We start from the raw sequence: 15,639 nt of genomic DNA, 5'->3' as shown, positions 1-15,639 counted from the left end.
TATCGTAGCCTACAGCTAAATATTGTTGCACCAATGAAATTTGGCATAGTTACTGTATGTTATTGTCTTTAGTATCTTTTTTTTTTTATAGGAAATTCAATGACAAATTAAGTTAATATTAACAGTTTTTAAGTTCCCAATCAAATGTTAAAAAACATGAAATTGGGGGGTGAAGCCAACTAGCTATCGCATCGGACGCATTTCAAAGAGCTCTCGAGCTCCGTTAGTCAAAATTAAATAATAAGGCCAACTACTGTCCCTAAAACGACAGTCTATCACTCCAGGATCGATCAAAAAGTGACAGCAATTGCAGCAAATATAAAGCGAGGTCACAAAGGGCAATGAACTACAGAGACTCTCCAGTCATACAGACCTCATCCTCTACTGACAAGCACATCTCTCTGCTAATACTACGGAGGGTCGGGGCTCCGCTCCAGAGGTAAAGCAAGTGCTATACCTGTAAGTCCCAAGACCGCCCGTAGCCGCAACGGACAAATTGTCAGACCACAGCTAGCACAGCAACAGGAAGGTAAGCCCGGTGTCTCCCTTGTTGACACCTGCTATGTCCTTTCTTCCACACGGGCACTGGGAGAGAGCCGGATCAGCGGGGACCATACAAAAAGTAATCTTATCCCCATAGAAACCTGCTGCTCTTTTGGAGTGAATCGCTATCTTGGGCCCAGCCACGCAGATCAAAGTTTAACAGCGATACACCACAAGCCCTTTTAACACAGGACATTTTTCATATAGAGGGACTTTAGAACAGCTCTACAAGTAGCCCTCAAGAAGGCAGGCAAAATCAATTGTTGTCTCCTGCCTAAAATGGACACCTCAGCTATAGGGTATCTGGCAGCTTATTAAAAAGGGAGTGTGTCTGGAAGTGACTTGGAGCTTTCAGTGAAGTGCAACATCATTAGCTCTGGGTTAACTACTCTGCAGCAACAAAGCTACTCTATTATCTAAATAAGGCAGGTCTAATTTACTGGGGGTCATTACTACTTTCTTTCCTCCTTGGCCAGCCCACACCTATTAGGTAACCCTGGTATGCTTCACCCTATAAGGCTCAAGAAGATTGACCATTAGACAAAATTACAGAGTGGGGAGCCCTAACCACTAGCAGATACTGTTCACAACTCCACAATTAGAGCTACATGGGCCTTGACTGTGCTCTGTTATATCTCCAACAGCTCTGAACATATCCTAACACTAATTTACATTTAAATTTCATAAAGCCCGGCAACACGCTGCATACGAGATTACATCCTACATTGCTACTTTACTCAGGCCAGAGATCTAAGCAATACTCCACTTACATATTCTTCCCCCATTTTGTTGTTTCTCATCTCCAGTGGGGCCTTGTGAAAGCCTGGGGCTACATCAGCCTGTATTCAAAAAGTCAGCTTGATATCATGTGTCCAATAGAGTAGGCCACCCGTAAGAGGGATGTGGTAGATCACCCCAAGAGCCTCTTTATAACGAAGCTTCTTGACACTAAGACCTGAACAGCCAGGATATACCAAAGTACATCAGCCGAACCTCAGTGCATTTTGATATAAAGAGTTGGGTCACAGATCTGACATTGCAGAGCACATTTGTGGGCACAACTTCACCATGGCACACTCCAACAGGAAGAAACCTAAACACACAGAGGGTACCAAGAGGACTGTTGCAGACCACTTTAGTAGTAAGCCACAATCAGATAGAGAACTGTTCCAGTATGATTTAAGAGAATTTTCATCTACTCGCAGAACCTAACGCCTGAGCCCTCGTGAACATCTCACGTCACATACAGACGATATTTCAATCATTGAGCTGATTAACTCTTTGTCTACCAAGATGGATTCTCACCACACCTCCTTGAAACAAGAAATAAAGTCCTCTGTAGCAGATCTTAGAAGAGATATTGCTTCCCTGTGAGAAAGGACAGACACACTAGAGAGAAAACACAAGGATCTTGCAATTGACCACAGTAATCTATTATCCTACACTCAAAGTTTAGCCAAAATGATTTCTGATTTACAAACCAAACTTGCAGACCTCGAGAACAGATCCCGACGTAATAATATTATGATACGAGGCATTAATGAAGAAGTAACAGTAGCTGCTCTTCCTGAATATCTCACCGGACTTTTCAAAAGTACTGCTAGGCATAATTCCAGAACAAGAGTTACTATTCAAAGCTCACAGAGCCTTATGACCCAGAAACTCAACTGCTGAACAACCGAGAGATGTGATAATACGCCTGCACTACTTCACTTTTAAAGAGAAAGTGCTCAAGGCAGCTTTTCAAAATAAAGAGCTCCCTGAACCTTACCAAACCCTGCAAATCTTCCCAGATCTATCATCGCATACTTTGGCGAAAAGCAGATCCTTCCTGCCCATCACCCAGTGCCTCCGACATCACAACATCAGATATAGATGGGGCTTCCCAGTAAAGCTCTTTTTCCAGCACAACGGACAATCTCATATCATCTCAGAACTTAAACAAGGCTTAGCTCTGCTGGGTCAACTGGATCTTATGCAAGCTACTTCCTCATCCACACGGGTTGCCTCCAATCCCCAACCTCTTTGCTCAACTACACCAGAATAGAGACCACTTCCTAAAAGAAATACACTTCCCCCTGAAAAGAAAAGGAGATCAACGGCTCCATCCTGATTAAAAGTCTACCCTCTATGTAATGTATATTAGCTACCTCTGCTGGACTAAAGTACTTGGTATTTTACACTGTTCTCAGGTTGAACCACATAGGATTCCATTGAGTATCCTTACCTGTTTCATGGTTAATGTGTTCGCATAGTTTTTTCAATGTTCAAATGTTATCATGCTGTTCTAGTATTTCACAGCTCACATGTGTTATCAAACTCAATAGCTCTGAATATGATAGAAGAAGTAAGAAGCAGGGGTCTCCCACCAGAACCTAGCCTTTGCATTTAATAGAGGGCCCGTAGTCGACCCCTTTAATACCACTTGTAATCCTAGACTGTTTATACCTATGCCTCAACCCTTAATGGCCAATTGAAAAAATACAAACAACTAAGGTAGACCCTCAAACCTTGAGTCTGGCATTATATAAAGAGGCTCATTTTAGCAAGCAGCTTACCTGATACTTATAACATTGGATCATTATGCCCAACGAAAATTACATCAGCAACAACTCATCTTGAGCACAATACTTTGCACATTACTCAGAATTAAAATGCGCTACTTATACCCTTGAGTTCACCGGGTTAACCTAGCTTATATGCTATTTCTGCTGACAACAGAGTATCTTTCTAGTTTGTTCCATGATTTATGTGCTTGCATTGTTTGCTCAATGTTTAAATGTTGCCATGCTGTTCTAGTGTTCCACAACACACGTGTGCTAGCGAACTCAATAGCTCTGAATATTTTAAAAGAAGTAAGGGTTCTCCACATGAGCCTAATCTTAGCATTTAGTTATTTTAGTAAACAGCTCAGCTGATACTTATAACATCGGATTCTTAGGTCCTACGAAAATTTATATCACTAGCAGCTCATCTTGAGCACTATATCTTACACATTATTCAAAAACGAACAGCACAAAATATACCCTTGAGTTCACCTGGTTAACCAAATTTCTATGCTATTTCTGTTAACGAGAGAGTACCTTTCAAGTTTCTTTTGTTTTTTTCTCTTATTTGCCTTTTATTGTTGTTATTGTACATTTAAATGTGGTATGTTTACCATAACGGCAATTGAAGCTGAATGCATGAAACTAAATATTTCTCCCCTTCCCTTCTTGTCATTCCTTATAAGCCAATCCATATTATGCATAATCCAACTTGTATTAATGTGTACCTCCTAACCACTTTTCCTCTCTGAAGCTTCCCATTACTCATTAACTTATAACTTGGGGTTATCTATATAACCACATCCTCACATCTCATATCCCACCCTACACACAAATATACTATACTCTACACAGTCCTTCCATGGCCCTGCCTCTTTACCACCTTTGCCACCCTACTACATCTAGATACATTTTTGGAGTTGGTTTTATTGGCGTACCTCCCTTGGAGTCTCTCAATTTCCTTTAGATCTAAATACGGGCGTTATATAATATAAATTACTCACCCCACCCCTCAAATTCCTTTATACTGTATATTGTAGCAGTGCTTACCCGCTGAACTTAAACTTACTTAAAGAATTGTCAGACCTCCATTAGTTTACATTTTATCCATAGCCTCCTTCACCCTCCTCTGATCTTTCTCCCCCCCCCTTTTTTTTCTCTCTCTCTCTCTGGCACATTCTTTTTACTGACTGAACTTTTTTTTTCCTCTCTCCCCTCCTCTCCCTTTCCCATTTTCTACTTTCCTTATACCCCAAATGTTGAAATATGTTCTTTGAATATGGTGTGAGAGGTCTCTCCTCCCATTTGAAAGCATATGGTAAATATTCATATGTAATTCTGTACCATGATATACTGTTATTTCCCCTACACAGCTAATCCTAGCCCGCAGGGGCACAAAGAGTAGCTATCATATACATAGGTTCCTCCTATACCGGATGCCTTCCCATAGGCAGTCGATTAGCTACACCCTCAAGATACTACCTATTGTTTAAAATTAGGAATCAAGACATCCTGATTTGACATTAAGTGCATAATTGATTTTCAATCTGTGTTACATTCCATGCTTGGTGCACATTTTTTAAAAGTTTGAAACACGTATGTGCTGTCAGAATTTTCCAATTTGTTTTCATGTTTATCCTCAATAAAATACTATTTGAAAGAAAGAAAAAAAAAACATGAAATGGAATAAATTAAACACTCCATCCCAAGGAATTTGGAGTATTTAAAGTTTTGCAGTAACACGTTTTCACATTTCTGGCTCCTTGCATTTTGGCTTCTAGTTTTTGCATAAAATTGTTAAAGGGACACTGAACCCAAAATTTTTCTTTTGTGATTCAGATAGAGCATGCAATTTTATACAACTTTCTAATTTACTCTTATTATCAATTTTTATTCGTTCTATTGCTATCTTTATTTGAAAAAGAAGGCATATAAGCTATTTTTTTGGTTCAGAACCATGGTCAGCACTTGTTTATTGGTGGGTGAATTTATCCACCAATCAGCAAGAACAACCCAGGTTGTTCACCAAAAATGGGCCAGCATCTAAACTTAGATTCTTGCATTTCAAATAAAGATAACAAGAGAATGAAGACAATTTGATAATAGGAGTAAATTAGAAAGTTGCTTAAAATTGCATGCGGGTTCAGTGTCCCTTTTAAGGCTTGTATTAGATGCTTTGTGGCTGAAATTGAAGAGCTGAGCCTTTCAAACTATGCAGCATATATACTTAATGTGTATGATATAGCAGGCTAAATCTTGACTTAAAAAATAACTGGGATAGCTTTAGTACAATCACAGGCACAAAATAAATAAGTAAATAAGTATAGTAAAGTTATACAGCATGCTGCAGGCAGATGCCCCCACTTTTAAGCCATGTTTAGACCAATTACCTCCATCGCTGGGTAGCTCAAGACAACCAGTGAGGCACACGCAGTGTTATCATTTTCTTTAGGGTAAGACAGATCAACCCCACCAATTCTCTCCAGTCCCACAAATTCAGGGTGATCCTGCCATTCCTCTGTGTTGCAGGTTATAAGTTTTTCCTTCAGATCATGTTGCTCCCTAATAAAATGATGTGGAAATAAAAAAAATATGATGACATTTATTTACGAATTGTAGCTGTTCCATTCAAACTTATATCAATCTGTGCCATCTGACTACTAATCATATCTAGAGTTCTTATCTTATGCAAACTAATATCATAATATTTCCTAAAACTAACCTTTGAAGATTACTTAGAGATTATTTCTAAGGGCCTGGTGATCTAAAGTTCTCCACTTAGGTGAGATGATCTAAAATGATCCTCCAGCACTGCAAGATCCCTAGTGAAATTTTCAAAAGGCAGATTTTGCTTTACTTCTCCAAGGGGGTATTTCCTGCATTTCTAATGAGAAGGAGAGACAAGACTAGTGCTTGATATGACAGTTCTGCTGCATTTACACTTTGTGCTTTGCATATTTTATTACTTTACGTTTCAGATTAACTTTTATTACATTTAAACTTTGCACATTCTATTTTGTATGCTATTCTGTATGCAGCAGTGTGGTTAGGATTGTGATTTTACAAATTCTGATTATGCCTTTGCAGTTTCTATGTAACTAACAAAGTCTAATTCATTATATATTATTTATGTGTATCTTTTAGAAATTACATTGCACTTTGCATTTCTTCTATTTAATTTAAATAGTTTCACATAGAGCTTTATTACTTTCTAATTTGTAACACAGAAACTTTCAAAACATAATCAGAATTAGTAAAATAACAGCTAGAACTAGATCTAACTGTATTAAAATATAAAAGAGTAAGTGTAAGGCTTAAATGCAATAATACTGTAAGGGTCCAATCTGAAATGTATAGTAATATAAATTACAAATGTGTAACAAACCTCTCATATCATGTAGTGATTTATTACACTGGTCTTGTCTCTACCTCACATACATAAAAACATAATTTATGCTTACCTGATAAATTTATTTCTCTTGTAGTGTATCCAGTCCACGGATCATCCATTACTTATGGAATATATTCTCCTTCCCAACAGGAAGTTGCAAGAGTCCACCCACAGCAAAGCTGCTATATAGCTCCTCCCCTAACTGCCATATTCAGTCATTCGATCGAAAACATACAGAGAAAGGAAAAACCATAGGGTGCAGTGGTGACTGTAGTTCAAATGAAAAAATTACCTGCCTTAAAGTGACAGGGCGGGCCGTGGACTGGATACACTACAAGAGAAATAAATTTATCAGGTAAGCATAAATTATGTTTTCTCTTGTTAAGTGTATCCAGTCCACGGATCATCCATTACTTATGGAATACCCCTACCAAAGCTAAAGTACACGGATGATGGGAGGGACAAGGCAGGTACTTAAACGGAAGTTACCACTGCCTGTAAAAAAACCCTTTCTCCCAAAAATAGCCTCCGAAGAAGCAAGGTATCAAATTTGTTAAATTTGAAAAAGTATGAAGCGCAGACCAAGACTCCGTCTTGTAAATCTGTTCAACAGAAGCCACTTTTAAAAAAGGCCCAAGTGAAAACCACAGCTCTAGTAGAATGAGCAGCAATCCCTTCAGGAGGCTGCTGTCCAGCAGTCTCATAAGCTAAATGAAATATGCTTTTTAACCAAAAAGACAGAGAGGCTGCTGAAGTCTTTTGACCTCTCCTCTGTCCAGAATAGACAACAAACAAGGTGAACGTTTGATGAAAACTGTAGTAGCTTGTAAATAAAACTTTAAAGCACAAACCACGTCCAATATTGTGTAATAGACGTTCCTTCTTTGAGGAAGGATTAGGATACAAGCATGGAACAACTATCTCTTGAGTGATGTTCTTGTTAGATACCACCTTAGGAAAAAACCCAGGTTGGTACGCAGGACTACCTTATCCGTACGAAGGACCAGATAAGGAGAATCACATTGTAACACAGATAACTTGGAGACTCTACGAGTCGAGGAAATAGCTACCCAAAAGGAACTTTCCAAGATAAAGATTAATATCTATGGAACAAAAAAGGTTCAAACGGAACTTCTTGAAGAGCCTTAAGAACCAGGTTTAAGCTCCATGGTGGAGCAACAGTTTTAAACACAGGCTTGGATCTAACCAAAGCCTGACCAAATGCCTGAACGTCTAGAATACCTGCCAGACGCTGGTGCAAAAAAATAGACAGAGTAAAAATCTGTCCCTTTTAAGGAATAAGCTGACAACCCTTTTCTCAAAAACATCTTGGAGAAAAGATAATATCCTGGGAATCCAGGCTTTACTCCATGAGTAACCCTTGGATTCATAACAATCAGATATTTACACCATATCTATGTTCAATTTTCCTAGAGACAGGCTTTCATGTCTGTATTAAGGTATCAATGACTGACTCGGAGAAGCCATGCTTTGATAACATCAAGCGTTCAGTCTCCAGGCAGTCCATCTCAGATTGATTCTATTTAGATGGTTGAAAGGACCCTGAAGTAGAGGGACCTTTCTCAGAAGCAGAGGCCGTGATGGAAAGGATGACATGTCCACCAGATCTGCATACCAGGTCCTGCGTGGCTACGCAGGCGCTGTCAAAAACACCAAAGCCCTCTCCTGCTTGGTCTTGACCTCCGAAGGAAATCCCACTCCCCCGGAAGAAAAGTCTGACGACTTAGAAAATCCACCTCCCAGTTCTCAACACCTGGGATATGGATAGCTGATAGACAAAAGTGAGTCTCTGTCCAGTGAATTATTGTAAGACTTCTAACATCGCTAGGGAACTTCTGTTCCCCCTTGATGGCTGATGTAAGCCACAGTCGTGTATATTGTCCGACTGAGTATGATGTACCTCAGAGTTGCTAACTGAGGCCAAGTCTGAAGAGCATGGAATATCACTCCCAGAATATTTATTAGAAGGAGGGTCTCCTCCTAAGTCCACTATCCCTGAACCTTCAGGGAGTTCCAGACTGCATCCCAACCTAAAAGGCTGGCATCCATTGTAACAATTGTCCCATCTGACCTGCGGAAGGTCATACCCTTGGACAGATGGACCCGACATAGTCACCAGAGAAGAGAATCTCTGGTCTCTTGGTCCAGGTTCAACAGGGGGACAAATCTGTGTAATCCCCGTTCCTCTGACTGAGCATGCATAGTTGCAGCGGTCTGAAATGTAGACGTGCAAACGGTACTATGTCCCTTGCCGCTACCTATTAAGCCGATTTCATTCATGTACTGAGCCACCGAAGGGCGCGGATGGGATTAAAAACACGGCAGAAATTTAGAAACTTTGACAACCTGGACTCCGTCAGGTAAATTTTCAGTTCTACAGAATCTATCAGGGTCCCTAGGAGGGAAACCCTTGAGATTGGGGATAGAGAACTCTTTCCTTGTTCACTTTCCACCCATGTGATCTCAGAAATGCCAGTACTACGTCCGTATGAAACTTGGCAATTTGGATTTTTGACGCCTGTATCAGGATGTCGTCTAACTAAGGGGCCACTTCTATGCCCCGCGGCCTAAGGACCGCCAAAGCGACCCCAGAACCTCCATAAAAGATTCTTGGGGCTGTAGATATCCCAAAGGAAAGAGCTACAAACTGGTAATGCCTGTCTAGAAAGGCAAACCTGAAAAACGAAGGTGATCTTTATGCATCACCATGTGAGGATAAGCATCCTTCAAATCCATTGTAGTCCTCTATTGACTCTCCTGGATCATAGTTAAGATGGTACGAATAGTTTCCATCTTAAATGACGGAATTCTGAGGAATTTGTTTAAGATCTTTAGATCCAAAATAGGTCTGAAGGTTCCCTCACCTTGGGAACCACAAACAGATTTGAGTAAAAACTCTGTCCCTGTTCCTCTCTTGGAACTGGATGGATCTCGTACACAATGTAAGAATGCCTCCTTCTTTATCTGGTTTGCAGATAATTGTGAAAAGCGAAATCTCCCCTTTTTTTGGGGGGGGAATCTTTGAAATCCAGAAGATATCTCTGGGATATAAATTCCAATGCCTAGGGATCCTGGGCATCTCTTGCCCACGCCCGGGCGAAGAATAAAAGTCTGCCCCCTATCGGATCCGTTACCGGATAGGGGTCCGTTCCTTCATGCTGCCTTAGAGGCAGCAGCAGGCTCCTTGGCCTGCTTATCTTTGTTCCAGGTCCAATTGTCTCCAGACCGCCTTGGACTGAGCAAAAATTCCCTCTTGTTTTGCCTTAGAGGAAGTGGATGCCACACCTGCCCTGAAGTTTTAAAAGGCACGAAAATTAGACCTTTTCTGGCCCTTGATTCCTATCCTGAGGAAGGGCATGACCTTTTCCTCCAGTGATATAAGCAATAATCTCCTTCACACCAGGCCCGAATAGGGTCTGCCCCTTGAAGGGAAGTTAAGTAGCTTATTTATTAAAGTCATGACAGCTGACCATGATATAAGCCATGGCGCTCTGCGCGCCAGTATAGTAAAAAACAGAATTCTTAGCCGTTAGTCTAGTCAAATGAACAAAGGCATCAGAAAACAAAGGAATTGGCTAGCATAAGCTTGTCAAATATATTCATCCAATGGAGTCGCTAACTGTAAAGCCTCATCAAGAGACTCAACCCAGAACGCCGCAGCAGCAGTGACAGAAGCAATGTATGCAAGGGGCTGCAGGATAAAACCCTGTTGAATAAACATTTTTTATCCATTGGATCTAAAAAGCACAACTGTCCTCGCCAGAGGTAGTGGTACGCTTAGCTAGAGTAGAAACTCTTCTCTCCACCTTAGGAACTGTCTGCCAGAAGTCCAGTGTGGTGGTAACTATTAGAAAACATTCTTCTAAAAAACAGGAGGGGAAGAGAACGGCACACCTGGTCTATCCCATTCCTTATTAAAAAAAAAAAAATTTTAGTAAACCTCTTTAGGTATTGGAAAAACATCAGTACACACCGGCACTGCATATTATTTATCCAGTCTACACAAATTCTCTGGCCCTGCGATTGTACACATTCATTCAGAGCAGCCAAAGCCTCCCTGAGCAACAAGTGGAGGTTCTCAAGCATACATTTTAAATGTAGAAATATCAGAATCAGGTTAAATCATCTTCCCTGAGTCAAAAAAATCACCCACAGACTAAGCATATTGTGAGGTAGTATCATACATGGTTCTTAAAGCGTCTGTATGCTCTGTATCTACCCCCAGAGCTATCTGCTTTCCTTTAATTTCAGGTAGTCTGACTAATACTGCTGCCAGAGTATTATTCACCACCTTTGCCATGTCTTGTAAAATAAACGCTATGGACGCCCTTGATGTCCATGGCGCCATTTGAGCGTGAGTCCCTAAAGCGGGAGTCAAAAGGTCTGACACGTGGGGAGAGTTAGTCGGCATAACTACCCCCACGACAGAATCCTCTGGTGATAATGTTTTTAAAGACAAAAAATGATCTTTATTGTTTAACATGAAATCAGTACATCTGGTACACATTCTAAGATGGGGTTCCACCATGGCTTTAAAACATAATGAATACAGAGCTTCCTCTATGTCAGACATGTTAGAACAGACTAATAATGAGACTAATAAGCTTGGAAAACACATTAAATCAAGTTAACAAGCAAATACATAAAACGTTACTGTGCCTTTAAGAGAAACAAATTTTGTCAAAATTTGAAAAACAGTGAAAAAAGGCAGTAAAACAAACAACATTTTTACAGTACATGTAATAAGGTAATAGAGCATTGCACCCACTTGCAAATGGATGATTAACCCCTTAATGCAAAAAAACAGATAAAGAAAACGACATAGACGTTTTTAAAAACAGACACAACAAAACTGCCACAGCAGAGCTGTGGATTACCTTCCCTATAAACGATTTTGGAAGTCTTTTTAGCCCTTTAGAAATGTCCTGTAGTATTCATGGGACTGCTGAGGGAATCTGGATAATTCATTTTGTAAATTTAACTGCGCAAAAAAACGCTAAATTAGGCCCCTCCCACTCATATTACAACAGTGGGAAGCTTCAGTTAACTGTTTCTATGCAAAATTTAAGCCAGCCATGTGGAAAAAACTTAGGCCCCAATAAGTTTTATCACCAAACATATGTTAAAAACGATTAAACATGCCAGCAAACGTTTTAAAACACATTTTTACAAGAGTATGTATCTCTATTAAGAAGCCTGATACCAGTCGCTTTTACTGCATTTAAGGCTATACCAACATTACAGTGTTATCACCAATGTACGTTAAAAAACGATTAAACATGCCAGCAAACGTTTTAAAACACATTTTTATAAGAGTATGTATCTCTATTAATAAGCCTGATACCAGTCGCTATCGCTGCATTTAAGGCTTTACTTACATTATTTCGGTATCAGCAGTATATTTTTAGTCAATTCCATTCCTAGAAAAATATTTTACTGCACATACCTTATCTGCAGGAAAACCTGCACGCCATTCCCCCTCTGAAGTTACCTCACTCCTCAGAATGTGTGAGAACAGCAAATGGATCTCAGTTACATCTGCTAAGATCATAGAAAAACGCAGGCAGATTCTTCTTCCAAATACTGCCTGAGAAAAACAGCAACTTTTGATTGAAGAATAAAACTAAGTATAATCACCACAGACTCTCACGACCTCCTATCTATGTTGAGGCTTGCAAGAGAATGACTGAATATGGCAGTTAGGGGAGGAGCTATATAGCAGCTTTGCTGTGGGTGGACTCTTGCAACTTCCTGTTGGGAAGGAGAATATATTCCATAAGTAATGGATGATCCGTGGACTGGATACACTTAACAAGAGAAAGAGAGATATCTTGCTGTGCTAGAGAGTGTTGCCCATTTTCTTTTGAGCTTAGCCCCTTTGAAGTCTGAACTACAATTTCTCTTCAAGCTGGAGAATCATTTGAATATCAGGGCCTAGGTAGAAGGTACCCTATTTAACTTTGAAGTGCTTGAAGTGAAGTGTTTATCCCAGTGTTTGTTGTGTTGCTAAGCTAGGAGTGTCATTTGTTCAATAAATAGCAACCATTTTGAAGTGTATTTACAACATAGCATACTGTTCTGTTATGATAGCTAGTTTAAATTTCCTATTAAAAGAAAATGGCTAAACTAATTCTAATTTCAGATGTTCGTGAATGTGTTGTTTTTTTATGTTTGTGTGATCCAATTATGTGTATAATTTGAGTGGTATGTGCCGGTTTCAAATTAAGATTTACCCATAAAAGCATGTTATCTACATGGGGATACAATTGTGGTGCAGAATACACATTTTATTTTTATCTCAGGAGTGTCTAACATTTTCAAATTAGGGACCACATTCCTACATTTCAATTAATGGGACATTAAACACTAAATATATTTTATAAGCAGAGTATTTAGGCTATTCCCCACCCCTCTAAAGTCATCAGTGCCGCCATGTTGAAATTTAGCTTTCACTGCACTACACTGTTGACATGTTTACACATGTGTAGCATCTTTCCTTCAGATACCTGCAGTAAAATCTAATTTATGCTTACTTGATAAATTAATTTCTTTATGGTGGTGATGAGAGTCCACAGTCCATTACTACTGAGAATTACCTCCAGGCCAATAGGAGGAGGCAAAGATCCCAAAATTATCATAGCTATTAAAACCTCTCCCACCATACTGGAAACTAGTCTGACGAATAGCCAAACTAGAAAAGAAGAAGGCAGGAAAAGAAAATAAGAGAAATAAAAAGGAACATGAGAAAAAAATGTGGTGCATACTCAAACTGCTGCCAAAAAAACCCCAATTCCAATAGTAACTAATTGGAAAGGGGCTCGTGGACTCTCACCACCATGAAATAAATTAATTTATCAGGGGGTTGGAGCCTACACTCACTGAGGCTGGTCGCATCTTTGTGAAGCTCTCTGAACTGGACTCTAAGTTTACTAACTAAATATAACCAAATTTAAATATTTACTGCCCTGCACTAGATATATATCAAGGTGAACAGATTTCTCCTAGGAGCTGATGGTTTGATGGAGTCTATGCCTATGTTCTTTGAGGCAGCTACGGGACAAGCTTGATATCAGGTAAGGGAGTCATTTTCTTTCTGTGTAACTACGCAGTAACTTGAGATAAAGAAACAGATCCTGAATGGGTTATGGACCGTAGGCCTGGGGCTGCCGCACTATTACCCCCCCCCACCTGAACTCCGGGGTTACGATATCCTGTAATAGGATAAAGTGGAACTTTCTTTTTCTCATCCTTTGTGACAAGGGACATATCACCTCTGATTAAGCATCATATATAATACATTTACAATGGCGCTAGATACTGAGCTGATCCTAAGGGACATGAAAGCCATGCTGGATGCCCACTTTAAAGAACTATGCACAACACTTAAAGAAGAATTTGCCTCTCTAAAAGATGTATGCATCAAAGCAAAGGGAGAGGCGCAGCCTTCACTGGAGCTATCCACCAAACCTCTTACATGCCTGATCCAAGTACCCATACTGAACCAAACGGGGAAGCTTCTTCAAACTCTATCAATTCACCAAAGTGCAGAAATGGAGGCTGCTAGTGAACCGCCTGACATATGGATGAAGCGGCCGGCTGATCTGAAGTGGAGAGATGCATTAACGGGTTGCACTGAGAGCTACGGGGTAAATTTACAGGAGGAGAGGTGCCGCGACTGATTCAGCAGATTGACCCTAACAGTCTGGACCCCCAGAGGCCCGTGCTATCCGCGGTTACTGAAGCGCCTGCTCTCGACTTTTACCGCACAGGACTTGAGATTGTACATTCCCAAGACCTCTTCACTTTCACGGAGATCTCCAATGTGACATGCAGATCTATGTCAGTAGAGATGATTCCACTAGGGAGGGAGCTGCACTCGCAGAAGACACTAGCCTATGCAGGTCTCATCTGCTATAAGAGCTGGCACAAGTTCCACTGGGCAGTCACCTCATTTGCCGAATTGAGTCTTCCAATTACCAATGCTTACTATGATTTGGTGAGACACGCTTTAGCAGGGTTCAATGTGACAGGAGTCTCTGTGCCGATGGACGGATCATCCCTGGTATGGGACAGGTTTGTTTGCTCCTAGCAAATGGTCACATCGTAATGGATCCTGCAGGTATAGGCTAGGTTCTGTTGTACTTCAGTGATTCTAAGATCACCTATAATTATGTGGGACTTCTCCATATGACTGTTACGCTTTTATTTTAAAAGATATTCTAGAGACTTTTATTGTTGTAATGCACCGTCCACATTGTTCACACGCTAGGAGAATTTTACTGTGCCATCCACATTTCTTATAGTTACCTTCTAGTGTTCATGCCCTTTTAACTATAGTAGCTTCTCCTGCTCTATGTTTTTTTTTGGTTTTTTTTTTTTTTTTTTTTTTTTTTATCTAGTCATGTGAGAAATCTGTACCGTATAAAGTCCCCTTGTTTCTAAATATTACCTTTGATTATCACATGGGTGCATTATGTGGTATCTAGTAATAGTTAGCATGTAATTTAATAGTTTAGTTATACCCTTACTTTATACGTTTTTATAATATACCATGCATAGTCCTCATAAAATATTTTCAGCCAGCAAGTCTTATGTTCAAGGGTCACCTCCAAATTTCTATATATCAAAGCTCCTGTTGTATACAACTGTAAATGTTTCTGCCTCCTTAGCCAAATTAACTTATACTATAAATCTAAATATGTAAAGCCCGCCACCCCCTGTGTAATGGCAAGCATTGTTTATATTGCCAGGCCCCTTACTGGCTTGTGTTCTTATATATACTCTAGTTGGGTCTGATTATAATCCTAAACTAACCTCAAGGCATATGCTTTCTAAGTGCTTGTCTTACTGTTTCTATAAACTTCTTCTGCGGTGTTGCATGGCCTGCGGCTGGGGCGGTGCACTATGCGCATAGTCATACAACCAACTTTTATATCTGACAAAGTATTTGGAATGCTACTTGGTCTAAGCTGAGGCTGCCCATATAAGTAATCTTAAGGATACTGTTTTTGTTATAACAGATCTTCTAGTTATGTATTCAAGCACAATCTATAAATCTTTGAGGCTACATTTTACAAAAAGGGAAAAAATAGAAGAAAAAAAAAAGAAGGAAGAAATCCTTTTTCTTTCTTCCTTCTC

At 39.9% G+C, this 15,639-nt stretch overlaps 1 protein-coding gene across 6 annotated transcripts in view; it reads right to left on the bottom strand.

The window, feature by feature from the left end:
* Positions 1-15,639, bottom strand: part of ENDOV (endonuclease V) — a 379,967-nt gene that overhangs the window by 343,778 nt on the left and 20,550 nt on the right. For all 6 annotated transcript variants that reach the window (XM_053706533.1, XM_053706549.1, XM_053706542.1 and 3 more), the window contains exon 2: positions 5,480-5,651. In XM_053706533.1, coding sequence (XP_053562508.1) covers positions 5,480-5,651 — 172 coding nt within the window. The remainder of the gene's footprint in view (positions 1-5,479; positions 5,652-15,639) is intronic.

The sequence above is a fragment of the Bombina bombina genome, chromosome 1 (assembly GCF_027579735.1).
Source record: "Bombina bombina isolate aBomBom1 chromosome 1, aBomBom1.pri, whole genome shotgun sequence".
Lineage (NCBI taxonomy): Eukaryota > Metazoa > Chordata > Amphibia > Anura > Bombinatoridae > Bombina > Bombina bombina.
Note: the sequence above shows the minus strand (reverse complement) of the source record. Positions and strands in the feature narration are given on the sequence as shown.